The following is a 14,389-nucleotide window of genomic DNA, read 5'->3' as shown; positions in this document are numbered from 1 at the left end:
TTGTTCATGCATTGATGGGACTGTATCGGTTCACAACAACAGAAGTAGGCTACTGTTTAATACTTTTTTGTTTTCAAGTGTTTAATAAATGTGTGATGTGTATTTTCTACTGATTACAAGATGCACAGTGGCCTTAAAACACAGATTTGATCATTGTATAGTCTGAATTGGACAAATTATTACCAATTAAGCCTACAAAAACAGGGGAAACTATTCAATAAGCTTTCGAAAATCAAGTCTTCACTGTCTACTCTGTCACTGTCTACTGATCTCAAGTATAAGTGAACATCACAGCAAATGATATTTTAATGATCCCGGTAGAATATGTTTTGAGATAGGGCCCAGGACTTCTGTCTACCTCAAGAAACTAGGCTATATGTTTTTTTAGCCCATCCAGGCCGAGCTCTTGTATCAGCTGTGTAATGAGAGGATGCATGAGGATGAGGATGTGCTTTGAGGCACGTAACCATATGCGTGCAACCTATACCACCAAGCACAAAGTTTACGCGCAGTGCCATCTAGTGGCTTTGGATGGCACACAAAATAGTTTAAGGAATAGGCTACCAATAAACACCATCAGGACCAAAATACTCTGTTCAAAACATAATGATGCTGATGATGATTAAATATGAAACACAATGCCTAAACAAGCAGCAGGGAAAAAGCAGCACAATATTGTCCTGCTGTACACCTTCCACCTTTTAACTTTTATTTATTGTACAGATGTAGCCTACAAAAATATGGACACATTTACATGTATTTTCATATCAAAAACATTGCAGGGGGGGGGGGCAACTAACTTTATAAATATGACATCTCATAAAATAAAGATAATAGAAAGCTGTGGAGAAGAGGACAACGCCCACAAGCGCTACGTGCGACCATAGACTGTAGCGTGCGACACTGTGCATTCCAGCGCATGTTGATGACGCCATCACCAATCAGCCGCAACAAAAACAACAACAGAACTCAGCTGTACGGAAGCTAACTAGCCGGCCTAGTTACTGAACACTGTTTTGTGATATTTTTATTTTTCCGATTTGTGTATGCTGTTATAAAGTAACTAGTATGTTTCGAGTTAAATCAACACTTTTAGTCGATATCAATAATAAGCAGTATTGGCATTTGATTTTAATTTTTCTTTGTCTTCTTTCTGCTGAGTTCTTAGCAAGTTAGCTTTATAACCGAGGACGAGCAGAGCCTTGATTGACCAAAAGGTAACAAATACGATTTTTTTTTTTTTTGATTATGGTGCAAATATTTTCTAAATCTCTTTTAACGCGTTAACGAGTATAATTTGAATTGATTTGAATCAGCTAATATACGTTTGACATGAACATAAATGAAACTATCAGTAAAGAAAGACCTCGACTCATGTTATCAACAGACATGTCACTTAACCTGATTATAATTTAACCCCGTGATAAAAGCGAAAAAGTGTACCACGTCACGTGTACGCTTTTCTTCCAATATTGATCAAGTACTCACAATACAGCTATCATGGCCCCTATCAGTAGTAAATCACAAGAGAACGGGAAACTACGCTATTTATCATTCTTTACTGAATTGAAAATAGCCACCCAACTTCAGAAGTCACATAAATTAAAATGCATCTTCATCAAAGTTGATACAATTGCATTCCAGAGAAATACATTTAACCTGGATCCAAATATTCACAGTTTGATTTAATAGACTTAAGTAACGTGTCTACATGTTCATTTATGTTTATTATTTATTTTTTTGTAGATTTTTTACTCAAAAGTTTTAAACATTATCTTAGCTCTCCAGTTAGACCAAAAAGTATGCCGCTAGTAGTATTCTCTTTTTAATGCCCCAAAGCATTTTCCATTGCTCATGAGCTTATGAACCAGTGGATGTGATATTGTTTTCTGCAACATATATTGAACAGAAATTGGAAAAAAAATAATAATCAGCTTTTATAAATAAATTTTGTGATATGTTTTTTTACTTGTAGGAATATTTATGGCAAAGCAGGTGGAGATTCTGACCTCCATCAATGACCACCACTATAACTCCCTCGTCTTGCGTCATGTCACCAAGAAAAAGACCCCTGGTGCCTGTAAGCAGCCGAAGAAAAACAGTTGACGACTATTTCCCTTTCAACTTCCTGCCGGTGGAGTGCCAGCTGCATGTCTTGTCATTTCTGAATGAGGTGGACAAATGTAGCTGTGCTTTGGTTTGCTTGAGTTGGAGCTGCCTGGTCCGCTCATGGAAGCTGTGGAGGGTGGCTGACTACTCCCGTCGGGGTGCTTTCCACTTGGGTCAGGAGCGTCTGCTTGTTTCCAACCGTGAGTTCGAGAGGTGGAAATCCTGGGTCCACCTCTACACCCACCACCTCATCTCTCGTCGGGCCAGCCTGCTCACGCTGAAGGCCAGCTTTGACCTGGGAGATCGCTTCTACAAGTGGTGTGAGCTGTTGAGTCACCTGCTGGACAACGTGCACTGCAGGGACCTCAGCCACCTAGACCTGAACTGGACCTTTACTCTTCTAGAGCCGCTGGACCTCAGGGTCCACTCCAGTTCCAGTTCACACCAGGACAGCATTACTAAAATGGACCAGGTAATTTATTATTATTATTATTATTATTATTATTAGTAGTAGCAGTAGTAGTATTTATAATTCAAGTGTACAACGAAGTGGTAATTAAAATTCACTGACCTCAGGAAAGCTTCACACTTATTTAAACCACCCAGCTACTTCACACGGAAATATTTCTACTTTCCTTCTTATCAGGATTCTGAAATTCCTCCTGAGTATGGAAGAGGATAAAACATTGATTGAAATGATTCTTGGGTCTGGTTAAAAGAGTTATGAAAAATCATTTATGAAAAAGTTTCCACTTGAAATCCTATGACCACCCATGTGAAAGTGTTAACCTTCTGGACCTGGATAAAGACAAAAAACACTGGAAATGCTCTTACAGCAAGTGAAGACCCTCTTCAGCTCTGATATGTGAAGAAGCTTATTTACTCTCACCTTTACTTTCAGAACACAGAGAGTTGTACTACAAAGAAAGTTCACCATACGCAGGCTTTCTTTGCATTAGCTGGCTCCACAAAACAAAAAATGGACTGATCAAGAGTTACCTCTTTTATTCAGACTGTTGGAATGAATTGCTATGAAGTATATTTAAAAAAATCCAGGCCAAAACAGCTGTTGCATGCAGCTTTTGTGTTAGCATATAGAGTGACATTGAAGAGATTTTTAACTTAGTAACAGTAAATTCAAGAATTGAACAGAAGTTGACAGTAGTTGCTGTGCCTTCATCCTTGCTTTAGTATAAATAATCTTATGGCTGAGATATAGAATTTTAAGATTGCTTTCAGAGTGCTGTTCAAGCCACTAGATTTACACCCCTTGCGACAGCCCGTCAGGCCTTGTTTCCCATAATGCCTTGCGCAGGAGTGATTGACAAATCTGATTACTTTGTGTTCATAGTTTCAACAAAAAAAATGCTACTCATTGTTTTGTGTTGCTAATGCTAGTATTTCAGAAGGATGTTGGTTTGTGCACATACATGTCAGTTTGTGTACATCTGTAGTTTCACACCCCAACTGAGGGGACCATCACATTTCAGGACTGCAGCTGTCCTTTATGGTAAATTATTGGACATTTCAATTTGATATTTTGGTAAACTAGATACGTACAAGAGAGTTTACGATCAGATAATACACTATAATTGCCCATGTATAGTCATGACAGGCCCTGCTTATCACATTAAGGGTTAAGTCATGGCAAAACATCATTATTGTCATATTTCTTATTTTTCCTGCGTAATGGAGGGGGTCCTCTCGCGGCCCACCTGAAGTATCCATGACTGCGACCTACAATTTTGGTGGCCCTTGCTTAGGACTAAAGAGAAAATGAATAGGGCCTAAGACAGGTCCATGAGGCACAACACAGGACAGTGTTGAGTCAAAATCAGAGGACAAATAATAGAATCAAAACGTATGTTTAAAAATGTTTACTTACTAGAATATTTTAAATTGGCTCTTTGTTTTTAAAATTACATCACTTTTGCCATCTGGTGATCTCTGCATAGTTGGTCTTAATGTGTGTATTTCAGTATTAGCCAGGAGCCAGGTGGGTTGTGTGTAGGCATATTGAGTGCCTTTATTAGATGACAGAAGTTGTCTATGGTGTGTTTAAGGGCAGGAGTAAGTGGACCTAGAAATATCCACTGGCTCTTTTCAGTGTAGAGAAGACCGCAGAGATGCGGTGTGTGTAGGAATATATGCTGGTTCAGTTTTCTATTAGAGGCTTTGTAGGTAAATGCTTTAAGACACTTAAGATACATTTTTCAAACTATTTATGCTTGCTGGCATATTCTATTGATGGGAAGTTTATTATGGTTTAATGTTGATTTATGGGTGATAATGTTGTGGTCCGAACACTGTTGCTGGTTATTATCAAAGTTAAAATAAATGTATTATATTATTTATTATTTGGTCCTTAAATGGACAAAGTGGAATATTAAGGTATATTTCATTAATTCAGCATGTCGTTTCTTAGTATAATTATTTATATAAACTAAAATATGTTTCTTTTCTCGTTATTATTGTATTCAATGGTTAAAAACCTGCTATTAAACTCCAGGAAATGGATTGAGCACTGACTGTGTAATAAATATCAAGAAATGTAGATGTAAATGTAGATGAGATCAAGGAGAGACGAATCAGCATTCAGAGAACATCATGATGTCATTGGAGACATATATAGACTTCCATTCAAGGTCAAGGTCAACTTTATTTCAATAGTGCTTTAAAAACAAACAGGGTTTGTACCAAAGTGCTTCACAGAAACGTTATGAAAACACAAATTAAAAGGTCATGGCATGGTTTTCAAAACCAATGTATATGTATGGTTACAACCACAAAAAATGACAGCATATCTCTTTTATTGGAAAATTGTAGATTTCTAAGGCCCAATTTATAATGAAAAAACAGAAAAAGTGCACAAGACAGGAAGCAAAGAAAATACTGAAGCACACAAATTCTAGAAAAAAACTCTGAAGAAGAGGCAGTGTGTCGAAACGTTAGTCCTTTGCACCTTTTTTTAATTTGCCTGAAGTGATTTGTGTGCTCCAGTATTTTTTTTGCTTCCTGTCTTGAAGAAGGTATCCACTGAATTATTTTCTGTACTTTTAAGTCATAATATGCAATATGTGCAGTTGTCCGGTGGCAAAGCTGTCAGTTTAGAAAAATGAAATACAAAAATCATGGATCAAATTGAGAATCATTGTAGCATCAGGAGAACCATAGTCACTTGTTAAACAGACTAAAATTGGTGCAGATGGTTGATGTGTGATTTGATTTGGCAGGTGACCAGTTTCCAGGAGCTGCTGACCAAACTCACCCACAGCTGCCCACGCATCTCAAAGATGCGGTTACACTTCGACTGGTCTGACATGTCCGTGTCCCTGCTCACCCGGTTTCAGCAGCTCAGAGTCCTTGAGCTCAAATCCTTCTGGGTCTTTAAAGGAGTGACTCCCTCAACTTTACAGACTCTAACAAGGTCACTGCCTAACCTGAAGTCTCTGACCTTAAACATCCTGGTGCCGCTGAGGAACCTGGGCATCTCGTACACTCTGGAGTCTCAGTCATTGGAGTTCCTGGATGTGTCGCCCAGCAAAGGCTTGGTCTTCTCCTGTCTGAAGCTGCCCGCTCTGCGTGAGCTCCGAGCCAAGAAGATTACACAAGGTATCACACTGGACCGGAGGACCAGGCTGAGGATCCAGAGCAGGTGGCCTTGTCTGTACCACGTCCTCAAGGAGGGGACTCCCAAACTCATGGCTCTGAACAATGAGAGACTACTCCCAACATGGAGAGAGGAGAGCTATGGGGAGCTGACGGCCATCCTGGGACATTCCTGTTACTGCATTCAACATCTAGACAGCTGGCTGTGGTAGCAGACTGTACCATATACATTGCTTTTACATGTTCAAGTCTCCATCAGAACAAGACTAATGCAATGAGCTGAGAGACACATGTTGGACATGGTCGCAGATAAAAACGGACACTTGAAGGACTGCAGGCTGTTTCCAGTTCTGAAACAGGAAGTTGCTGTTACTGTTAGAAATTCTTTTCTATGTTTGGTCTATAACTGTTTCATTTTGTGTCCTCCAAAAAGCTGTTTGCACTGTGTTGTGCAGGTCTGGATTCACTTCCATTGGAGCTCTGTGCTGGAAAAATTACAACATAAACTTTATCCGAGCGTCCTGTACTGACAGAAGTGACAAAGTTTAATTTCAACATGAAGTCTTTATGTTATGACAAAAAAAATCAACCAGGTCCAAATATATAAATGTCAGAATATCAAAGCATATCATAAAAAATGAATTCTTAAAACATTGATTTATATCCTCTTTGAGATTACATAAAATGATGCCCTATTAGTTAGTTAATTAGTGACTGACATTTATTGATTGAATGTATTTGTCATATCCGATGACTCCATTCAATGGTTAAAGCCTTAGAATAATCAAGCCCACAATCAGCAGCTACAACAAATGGTGCACATGCAATCAATATTTTAATCAGATTTTAATCTGACCATGGGCCCCAGTGAATACTTTTTGTAGCCTACATATAAAAACACATTTGTACTCTGTAAGCAAGAGAACAGGACCAAGAGGCTTCTTAAAAGTGACCATGGGTCCACCAAACGATAACCTTCTGAAATACAGCTACAAGCAGCATTGAAGGGGTCCAAGCAGGTTGCAAGAATTTGGATGTTTGTTTTTATTGAAGTGATTCAAAACAATCTCTTGATTTTCCTTTTAAAAGATTTATTGTTTTCATGAATTTCACTGTTACTGCTTCTAATGGATTATTTCCTGCCAAGACACACGGGAAATAGTATTAATTAGACATTTTCACAAAGGGCCATTTTCAACTGGACGTGAAAAAACAACAAATAGACACATTTCAACTTGGCCTGAGGTTTTTTACTTTTTATTTAGTTTAATTTCACATTTTTAAAGGAAAAACAAACATTATGAAAGAACAAAGACAAATACAAGAAATACAACACAGCGGGGCACATCAAGTTTGAAAATAATGGTAATACATATCCAGATTGAAGTCCATTAATGTTATGGCCTGAGGTTTTTTTAAGCCCTGGAGCTTTGCGTCTCCTGATCGTGAACATGAGGCAATGACTCCACATGTGCAGCACACAGTATTTTTTTTACTGTTTACACTTGAAATGCTTTTAACAGTAAAAACATGTGTGCTATAAGATTCTGAAATATCACACATCCTTCAGCTGGTATTGGGTGTTTTATTGAATATCAGTACTGACTCTGTTGTCAGTAAGACACTGAAGGTCACTGCAGATTCATTTGTCATTTCTGAACATTATCTGAAACACCTTTTATGTTTTCCCAAAAATTATGAATGTAAATTTTGGTAAAGTTTGTTGAGTTAAAGATGCTCATTGACAGAGGATATTTTTAAAGATATGTGTATATATATATAGACAAAATATAAGCTCCATGACGTAAAGGTGATTTATTTAGATTTTTGAATGTTGATTTATTGGAATAAGTCTTCCAGCTTTAATCAATCCTTACCATATTGAATGCATACTGAGTCTCAGCACAAGATTCTTTACACCAAATCTTGTATGAATTCTAAACATTTCATGTGTAACCTAACATTCAAACATGCTCACCACTTCAGCTAGAATAGCTGGAGAACATTTTGATTTATGAACATTCATGAAATAAACATGAAGTTTTGTTTATATTAAACAAGATTGATGTATACAGTTCCTTTTGATTTCTTTAGGGCAGCAACAAAGTTCTGGGACAGTTCACTTAATGGTCTTAGAGAAATTTGTAAAATAAATAATTCTGAGAAAAATTCAGCAAAAGGAATCCTAAAATGTAACAATTTTACAGAATAATCATTGAAGCCAAGATGCGGATATATAAAGAGATAACGTGATACTAAACAGTCACTCTTAGTGAAACTATGATGGAGATAATTGCTAAAACTATACACTTATTCATGGTACTACAACCTTTAGGTCTATTCGTGTTTTTTTCTGAGCCTGTGTAGTGGGCGTTAATTGCAACCTATACTGCCAATTTTGCTGAGAAATCATTTGACAGTTTCAGCTGCTCCAACAATTAAAGAATCTTTTTTTTTTAAAAAGCAACATAATAGTCACGTTCAGAAAGCAACAGTGCTTGGACTCTTAATAATGTGAAACGAAGAGCTGGTACTCTGATTTGGCTGCATACTCCGACTCCCTATACTAGGCTTTTTTAAAGTCTTTATCAAGAAAGCAGCTCACCACGTTCATTACAGGTTATCAGGCTAATCTTGAGTTCACACTTTGTTTTATTGTTTTCCAGAGATGTATTTTTGTTGGATTGAACAATATTTTCACTTTGTGTCTTTCTATGACATTTTGGGATCTAATGACCGAAAAGGTTACAATAAAGAGATTGAAATCCTTAAGTAGAGTGCGTCAGCGGGCACGGGAATCACTTGCTGCAACTTAATCTTTGCGCCAAATATGGCTGATTAAAGTATGTCCTGTTGAGGTGCTTGTTGCTGCCACTGACCGACTCTGTCTATCTTTACTGTCTGAAAGCACTATGGGAAGAAACCCTTTTGAAGTGAGATCATTTTCTTTTAACCAGAAACAGCTTTTCTGATGTTTGTGTTAATGTTTTGTGTTGGATCTAAGTTTGTCCTGCCAAACACTGAAGTTACAAAACAATACAAGATAACAGATCATGGCAGTATTGGACCAGCAAGTTTTTATGTCTTCTAAAGTAAATTATCATTTGTTACGTAAAGACTGTTTCTGGTATAAAAGATCCTCAAGAAAAAGATCCTTCAGTATAGCAGTCCTTCCCTTAATGTTTTCAGACAGAATGAATAATGAGCTGCACCTCTCGGTGCTAAACAAGCACTTTAAGTTGACCTACTTCTACATCTTACAGCTGACCACTGAAGCAATCTACTGCGGCAAATCCACAACGTTTTGTACCATTAAGTCATCAAGGCCCCAAAATATGTGAAAACTAGGCCCATGCTTAAAATACAGGAATTTATCCTTAAAATGAAGGAGGAAATTTGGAAGCAGTCTGCACATTGAAAGTTACTGTTGTCATTGAAAGTTAACTGTTGCTCAAATCACTGCAGTAAACAAGTGCTCAGAGTATAGCTGTTTTTAAATTTGGGGAAATTGTCTGCTTCTGATCACAGGTTCAATTTTCCATGTGTAGTTTAATTTCTTTGTTCATATCTTTTTTTAACATGAGCCCCACCTATTTGCTTCTGACAGCTAAGGAATGATATCAGTGCTTCTGCAATGGTCCTCTTGATCAGTAGAGGTCCCTACACTCCAAGCTTTGGCAATGAAGATTCCTCTCTTGAAGGTGTTACATTATCAACTTGTGTTTACAAATGCACTATTGAAATATAATGTCATTCCAGTATGTATGCTCCTTATTGAACAGGTATCAGAAGTATGCTTGAGTGTATTTATGCTCTTCAGAATATGTCAGTGTTTGTGTGAGAAATGGATGACATAATGAAGCTTTTCCATAAAGAATGAACCTTTATTCACAAGCTTGTGTCTCGTATCCTGTCCCTGCCATGTGTAGAGAAATGTGACATTAAACTGATGACAGCGCTGATCCCAGAGCTTTCCTTCTGCTTTCTAAGAAGAAAATTTGTCTTGGAAGCAACAGGCACGGAAAGATGTTCTAACATCTGGTTTATAGCAAATATTCACATACTAATATGAGTATAGAACACTGTTTAAGTAGCCACTAGGGTTTTTATTATTTCCCTGGTTACACTATCAAGCCTTATGGACTTTACTACAAAGTTTTTCTTCATAGGTGTAAAACCCAAAAAGTGCTCTCATAAGACTCATTCTTATTATTGCATCCCCAGCACCTCATTAATCACAGATGATGTGTAATGCCTCTCAGGAAAAGAAAAAGGCCTCACTTGGCCTCTCCTCCACCTGGCATGCTGTTCCTTTGTGATGATGATTTGCTGTCGTTGTTGCGACATCTCAGTGTTTCAATATGTTCAGGTCGGTTGATCTTCTTGACCCTCCAACAGGAACATCTGTTTTCAGTACAGATACTCTCACCCCACCCAGCCCAAAGCCGACGTTAACTACACTGTTCCAGTGTTTTGCCTATTTGTTTTCCCTTTGTTTCCTCTCCTGATGTGAGGTGTATATGTGTGTAAGTGTGTGTGCACTGGTCATGGTGGTCGTGATTCCCTGAGGTTGGGGCTTTCCAGCAAATACAATGATTTCCCAAATCGCTCTTATCCTCCTTTCTCCTCCTCTTTTTTTCTTCTCTTGTATTCAGCCCACTCAACACTCCTCCCTTCATACTTCTTGTTGGTTTGGAGTTTGTCAATCGCACAAGATCTGTGTTCGCATGCAACTTGGGAAACCATCATCCTTCCCCCCAGGGTTGAGTTTTTTTTTACCTGGACGTGAAAGGGCAGCAGTTGGAGGGAATTTCACTGCAACCTGGACCTCAGGAAGTGTTCACCTGCTATAAGAAGTTGTGACACTGATATTCTTCTTCTGAAGGATTTTGCTCTACCAGCAGCTCTTGCATCCAGTGAGGCTTGTAATTCTCATGGTCCAGGATTTATGCACATAGAAAGGGAATGCGGGGGAGTTTCTATGTGTGTGTGTGTGTGTGTGTGTGTTTGTGATGGCTTGGACAGTAAAGTGTGAGGATAAAGTGTTCCTTGAGGTTAACCTAACCCCTGCATTAGTGGCAGGACCACAGTAACTACCTCCAGATGTTTGAGAGCACAGTCTGATAATTATGACGAAGCAGATGAACATCGCCCTCCTCACTCTATAATGCTCACTCTTTGCTCCCTGTCAGCTAAAGTTAATGCTTAATCTTAGCACCGACCCTTTATTTCGAAGGCCAAGCCCTGTTTATGGGAGGGAGGTTACTTTCATACAAAGGTCAGTTATTGCAGATTGGAGACTCACACGCTCAGGGAGTCATTTGACTCATCTCTAACGTCGAGTGACAGAACCTTCAGGAGTGACCAAAAGAAGCGGCCATCATGGCAAAAAAATCGTCTGTATCCAAGGGTATTGCCGCTGCCTTTGTCATCCTGACCGTCTCTGCCGTTGTCGGCATTGTCACCATGGTCATTTTGTACAAAACTCAGATTGCTAAGATGAACCCGACACCCCGGCCAACCATCTCAATCACCACCCCAGGACCACCACCTGTCATGCGGCTGCCAACAAATCTGATACCTCAGAACTACAAGTTGGTCCTCCAGCCTCACCTCTACACAAGAATCATCGAGGAGGTAAATGTTACCAGTCCAAACCAGACAATGCTTTTCACAGGGAACTCTACTGTTGACTTCCACTGTGTCCAGAAGACCAGCACCATCTACCTTCACAGCTTGGACCTGGCAGTTTCTGGATCGGTGGTGATGGACAAAGACAAAAATGAGTTGATACGTGCTTCCGCACTGAAGTACCATGAGGATGGGAGTAACTTCCTTGAGATCCAATTGAGTGATGTGTTGGATGCTGGAGGAAATTACAGTTTGTTCCTGACTTTCAAGGGAGAAATCTCACAAGGCCTCGAGGGCCTGTTTTTAAGCACATATGTTGACGGTCAACCAGCTCATGAAGAGGATACTGATGTAGACAGGTAAGAAAAAAAACAATATATTTATTTTATAGAACAATAAGTACAAGGTGTCTCCCAGGACACCATGAGAGTCCTCCTTGGGTCTTGTTCTACTCATGGTGATTATCTGTTAAAATGAAGTTTTTCTTTAATGCTGGTACAAAGTGCTTGCTCATTGATTAGAGCTAATATACCCAGGAGTCCCAACAGACTGAGCAGTAGCTGTGTCAGTTGAGACTTGGGTTGGGAAGCGGAAGGTCGCTGGTTCAAATCTCTGTCAGAATCAAAGGATTGAAGTTGGTGTTGGTTGCTGGAGAGGTGCCAGGTAATTTCCCATGGCACTGCAGAGGTGCCCTCTAGCAATGCAACGATCCAACTGTTCAGGCAGTCTATAATATGCAGCCCATCACTCTGGTGAACAAGCTTAAACTATTCAGTTGTTCTATAAAGACACATTGCCAATGTATGGGCACATTGTTTAGGTTCCACAGAAACTGAAAGAAGGTATGTTTTAGACCACAGCCAATAAAAGGAGGTAAAAAACCTCTTATGTAACATCCACAAAAATTCTGTGCTGAGATTGAAATGTATTGTGAAGCTGTATACTTCATTTATTTAACCTATGAAGACAAACCTCTGTACAGGGATTTATTTTATTAATCATCAGTGTTAGTCAGGTAGGCTTAACCTGCTTTACTTCATAAGCTAACTTCCTGCTTTATTGAAGACTTGATTTAAGACAAATGTATTCTTAAAATAATTAATGAGGTAATATATCAACTGAAAATAGTAGTCTTAGTTTTTGCAAACTTGCTCACAGTAAGATTTATTTTAGCCACCAGTTGGTCCCCCTCTCTAGCCAGGAGCAAATAATAAGGTCTAAATCACTCCCAATTTGGCTTAACTTTTTCAACAAAAGGCTACGTCACTTTAAGTCACTTAGCACAAAAGGTTTTTTTTTTTTTTTTTTACTTATCTTTCATAAAACCAAGTGAGACCATATGTGAACATGAAGTTTCTTAATACAATTTGATTCTATTGCTGTTAAATTCAAGTTCAAGTTGAACCAAAATCCTTGCTTCGCTATTATGATATTAAATATATATTTAATTGTTTGACAATAAACTTTTTATCTTTTGAATAACTACAAAAGCAGTCAACTTAAAGTTTAAAGGTAAACACAAACTTTTTCTTAGTCAAAACAATCGTCTCCTTTTTTACAGTGTAAGAATAAAGAACAAACTTCTATACTATGATCTGTGGACTAGAGCCTTGAATTTAGGTTTACCATAATTTAGACATGACACTAGTTATAGCTTACATATACGTCCAGCCTAAGATATACAAATGAAAACCTTTGCCATTACCTAGGAGAGATCCAAACTTATCAACATACAAGTATGTCTGAACTGGAAGTGGTCAGTCTTTAATGAAAACCAGAATAGAAAACATGCACATCGGATGCCTTTGTGTCTTAAAAAATGGAGTAGGATGTTCTGAGGGAGGAGATGATTCATAAATCTGCTTGATGAGTTATGTGTTTTAGATCAAAAATCAGACATTTCATTGGGTTCATGTAAAAGACTGTTGTCTTTTGTAATGTTCTGTCCATAACTGACCTGTTCGTCACATTATTTACAATCTGTCTACAAGAAATAGGATATCCCTGTAGTCACCCCATGGTCAAGTCTTTATGTGCTGTATTTGAACATAAACAACCATGTGTTTAAAGTCATAAAGCAAAGAAGTGGCACCGGTTATTAAGATGCTTCTCAGTGGTCAGTCTTTGTTCCATTGTTTGTACCAAATACACAACAAATACACAACCTGTCTCGTGGTGTGAGACTTTGTGGAGAGAATTTACGTTTCCACCAGTATTTGAAACACACTTAAAAACAAATTAAAGCAATACTTTTTTACTTTTTAAATGAAAAAAAAAAAAAATAGGTTAACTTATATTTAACACAATTCCTTGTTTTTGTTGGTTTTTAAAGTGCTCTGCAAGTAGTGACCTGACAATAAAAGTTTCTTTCCATAGATTCCTTGCAGCCACCAATTTCCAACCATCAGATGCCAGGAGAGTTTTTCCTTGCTTTGATGAGCCAGAAATGAAGGCTGTGTTTGATGTGACCATCATCCACAGGCGAGACACCATAGCTCTGGGAAATTCAGAACGATCAGGTGAAAAAACAAGCTCCTACTGGAACTCATAAAAATGTAGCAATCAAGCATCTACAGTAAAAAAAAAAAAAAAAAGACAATTCAATATAATCTTCCTTATACTGCTATGCCCTCTTTTCCACTCAGATTCCAATATTATAGACGAGGAATGGAAATATACTCGATTTCATCCAACCCCGAGGATGTCGACATACTTGTTTGCCTTTGCAGTTTCTGAATTCATATCAGTCTCCTCTGCACACGAGCGTGTGGACATTAGAGTATGTATAACATTGAAGGTTCAAGTTGAATTTCATGTATTTGTGTTTTGTTATGGTGCTAGTGTTGGACTATGTCCATGTGAACCCAACTTTTAAATTAAATCAAAATGGTTTAAGGAGGATGTATACTATTCAGCACCATGAACCAAAACGTAATCCAATTACAAGATACTTCTCATGTTTCCTGACTTGTTTTTAGCAGTCTGTCTTTCAATGTCAAAAGAACAAGTGTAACAATATCTTTTGTTCCCAACCTTACCT

General features: G+C 38.2%; 2 protein-coding genes across 3 annotated transcripts in view; both read left to right on the top strand.

Annotated features, from left to right (window-relative positions):
* The first annotated feature begins 931 nt into the window (after positions 1-931).
* On the top strand, positions 932-9,680 carry si:dkey-12e7.1 (uncharacterized protein LOC557553 homolog). Of its 2 annotated transcripts, XM_029279424.2 has the most exons (4): positions 938-1,066; positions 1,162-1,217; positions 1,976-2,581; positions 5,343-9,680. In XM_029279424.2, the coding sequence occupies exons 3-4, from the start codon at positions 2,018-2,020 to the stop codon at positions 5,928-5,930; spliced, it is 1,152 nt and encodes a 383-aa protein (XP_029135257.1). In that variant the 5' UTR covers positions 938-1,066; positions 1,162-1,217; positions 1,976-2,017; the 3' UTR covers positions 5,931-9,680. The 2 variants fall into 2 exon arrangements, with proteins under 2 accessions (XP_065813030.1, XP_029135257.1); XM_065956958.1 differs by having other exon boundaries at positions 932-1,217.
* Positions 9,681-10,874: 1,194 nt separating this feature from the next.
* Positions 10,875-14,389, top strand: part of anpeplb (alanyl (membrane) aminopeptidase-like b) — a 21,387-nt gene continuing 17,872 nt past the window's right edge. Inside the window, exons 1-3 of the mRNA XM_065956738.1 lie at positions 10,875-11,708; positions 13,726-13,868; positions 13,995-14,128. Of these exons, the coding sequence (XP_065812810.1) occupies positions 11,101-11,708; positions 13,726-13,868; positions 13,995-14,128 (885 nt within the window). The 5' untranslated portion in view covers positions 10,875-11,100. The remainder of the gene's footprint in view (positions 11,709-13,725; positions 13,869-13,994; positions 14,129-14,389) is intronic.

This window comes from Labrus bergylta, chromosome 7 (genome assembly GCF_963930695.1).
Source record: "Labrus bergylta chromosome 7, fLabBer1.1, whole genome shotgun sequence".
Classification (NCBI taxonomy): domain Eukaryota; kingdom Metazoa; phylum Chordata; class Actinopteri; order Labriformes; family Labridae; genus Labrus; species Labrus bergylta.
This window is presented reverse-complemented; position numbering and strand designations above follow the sequence as displayed.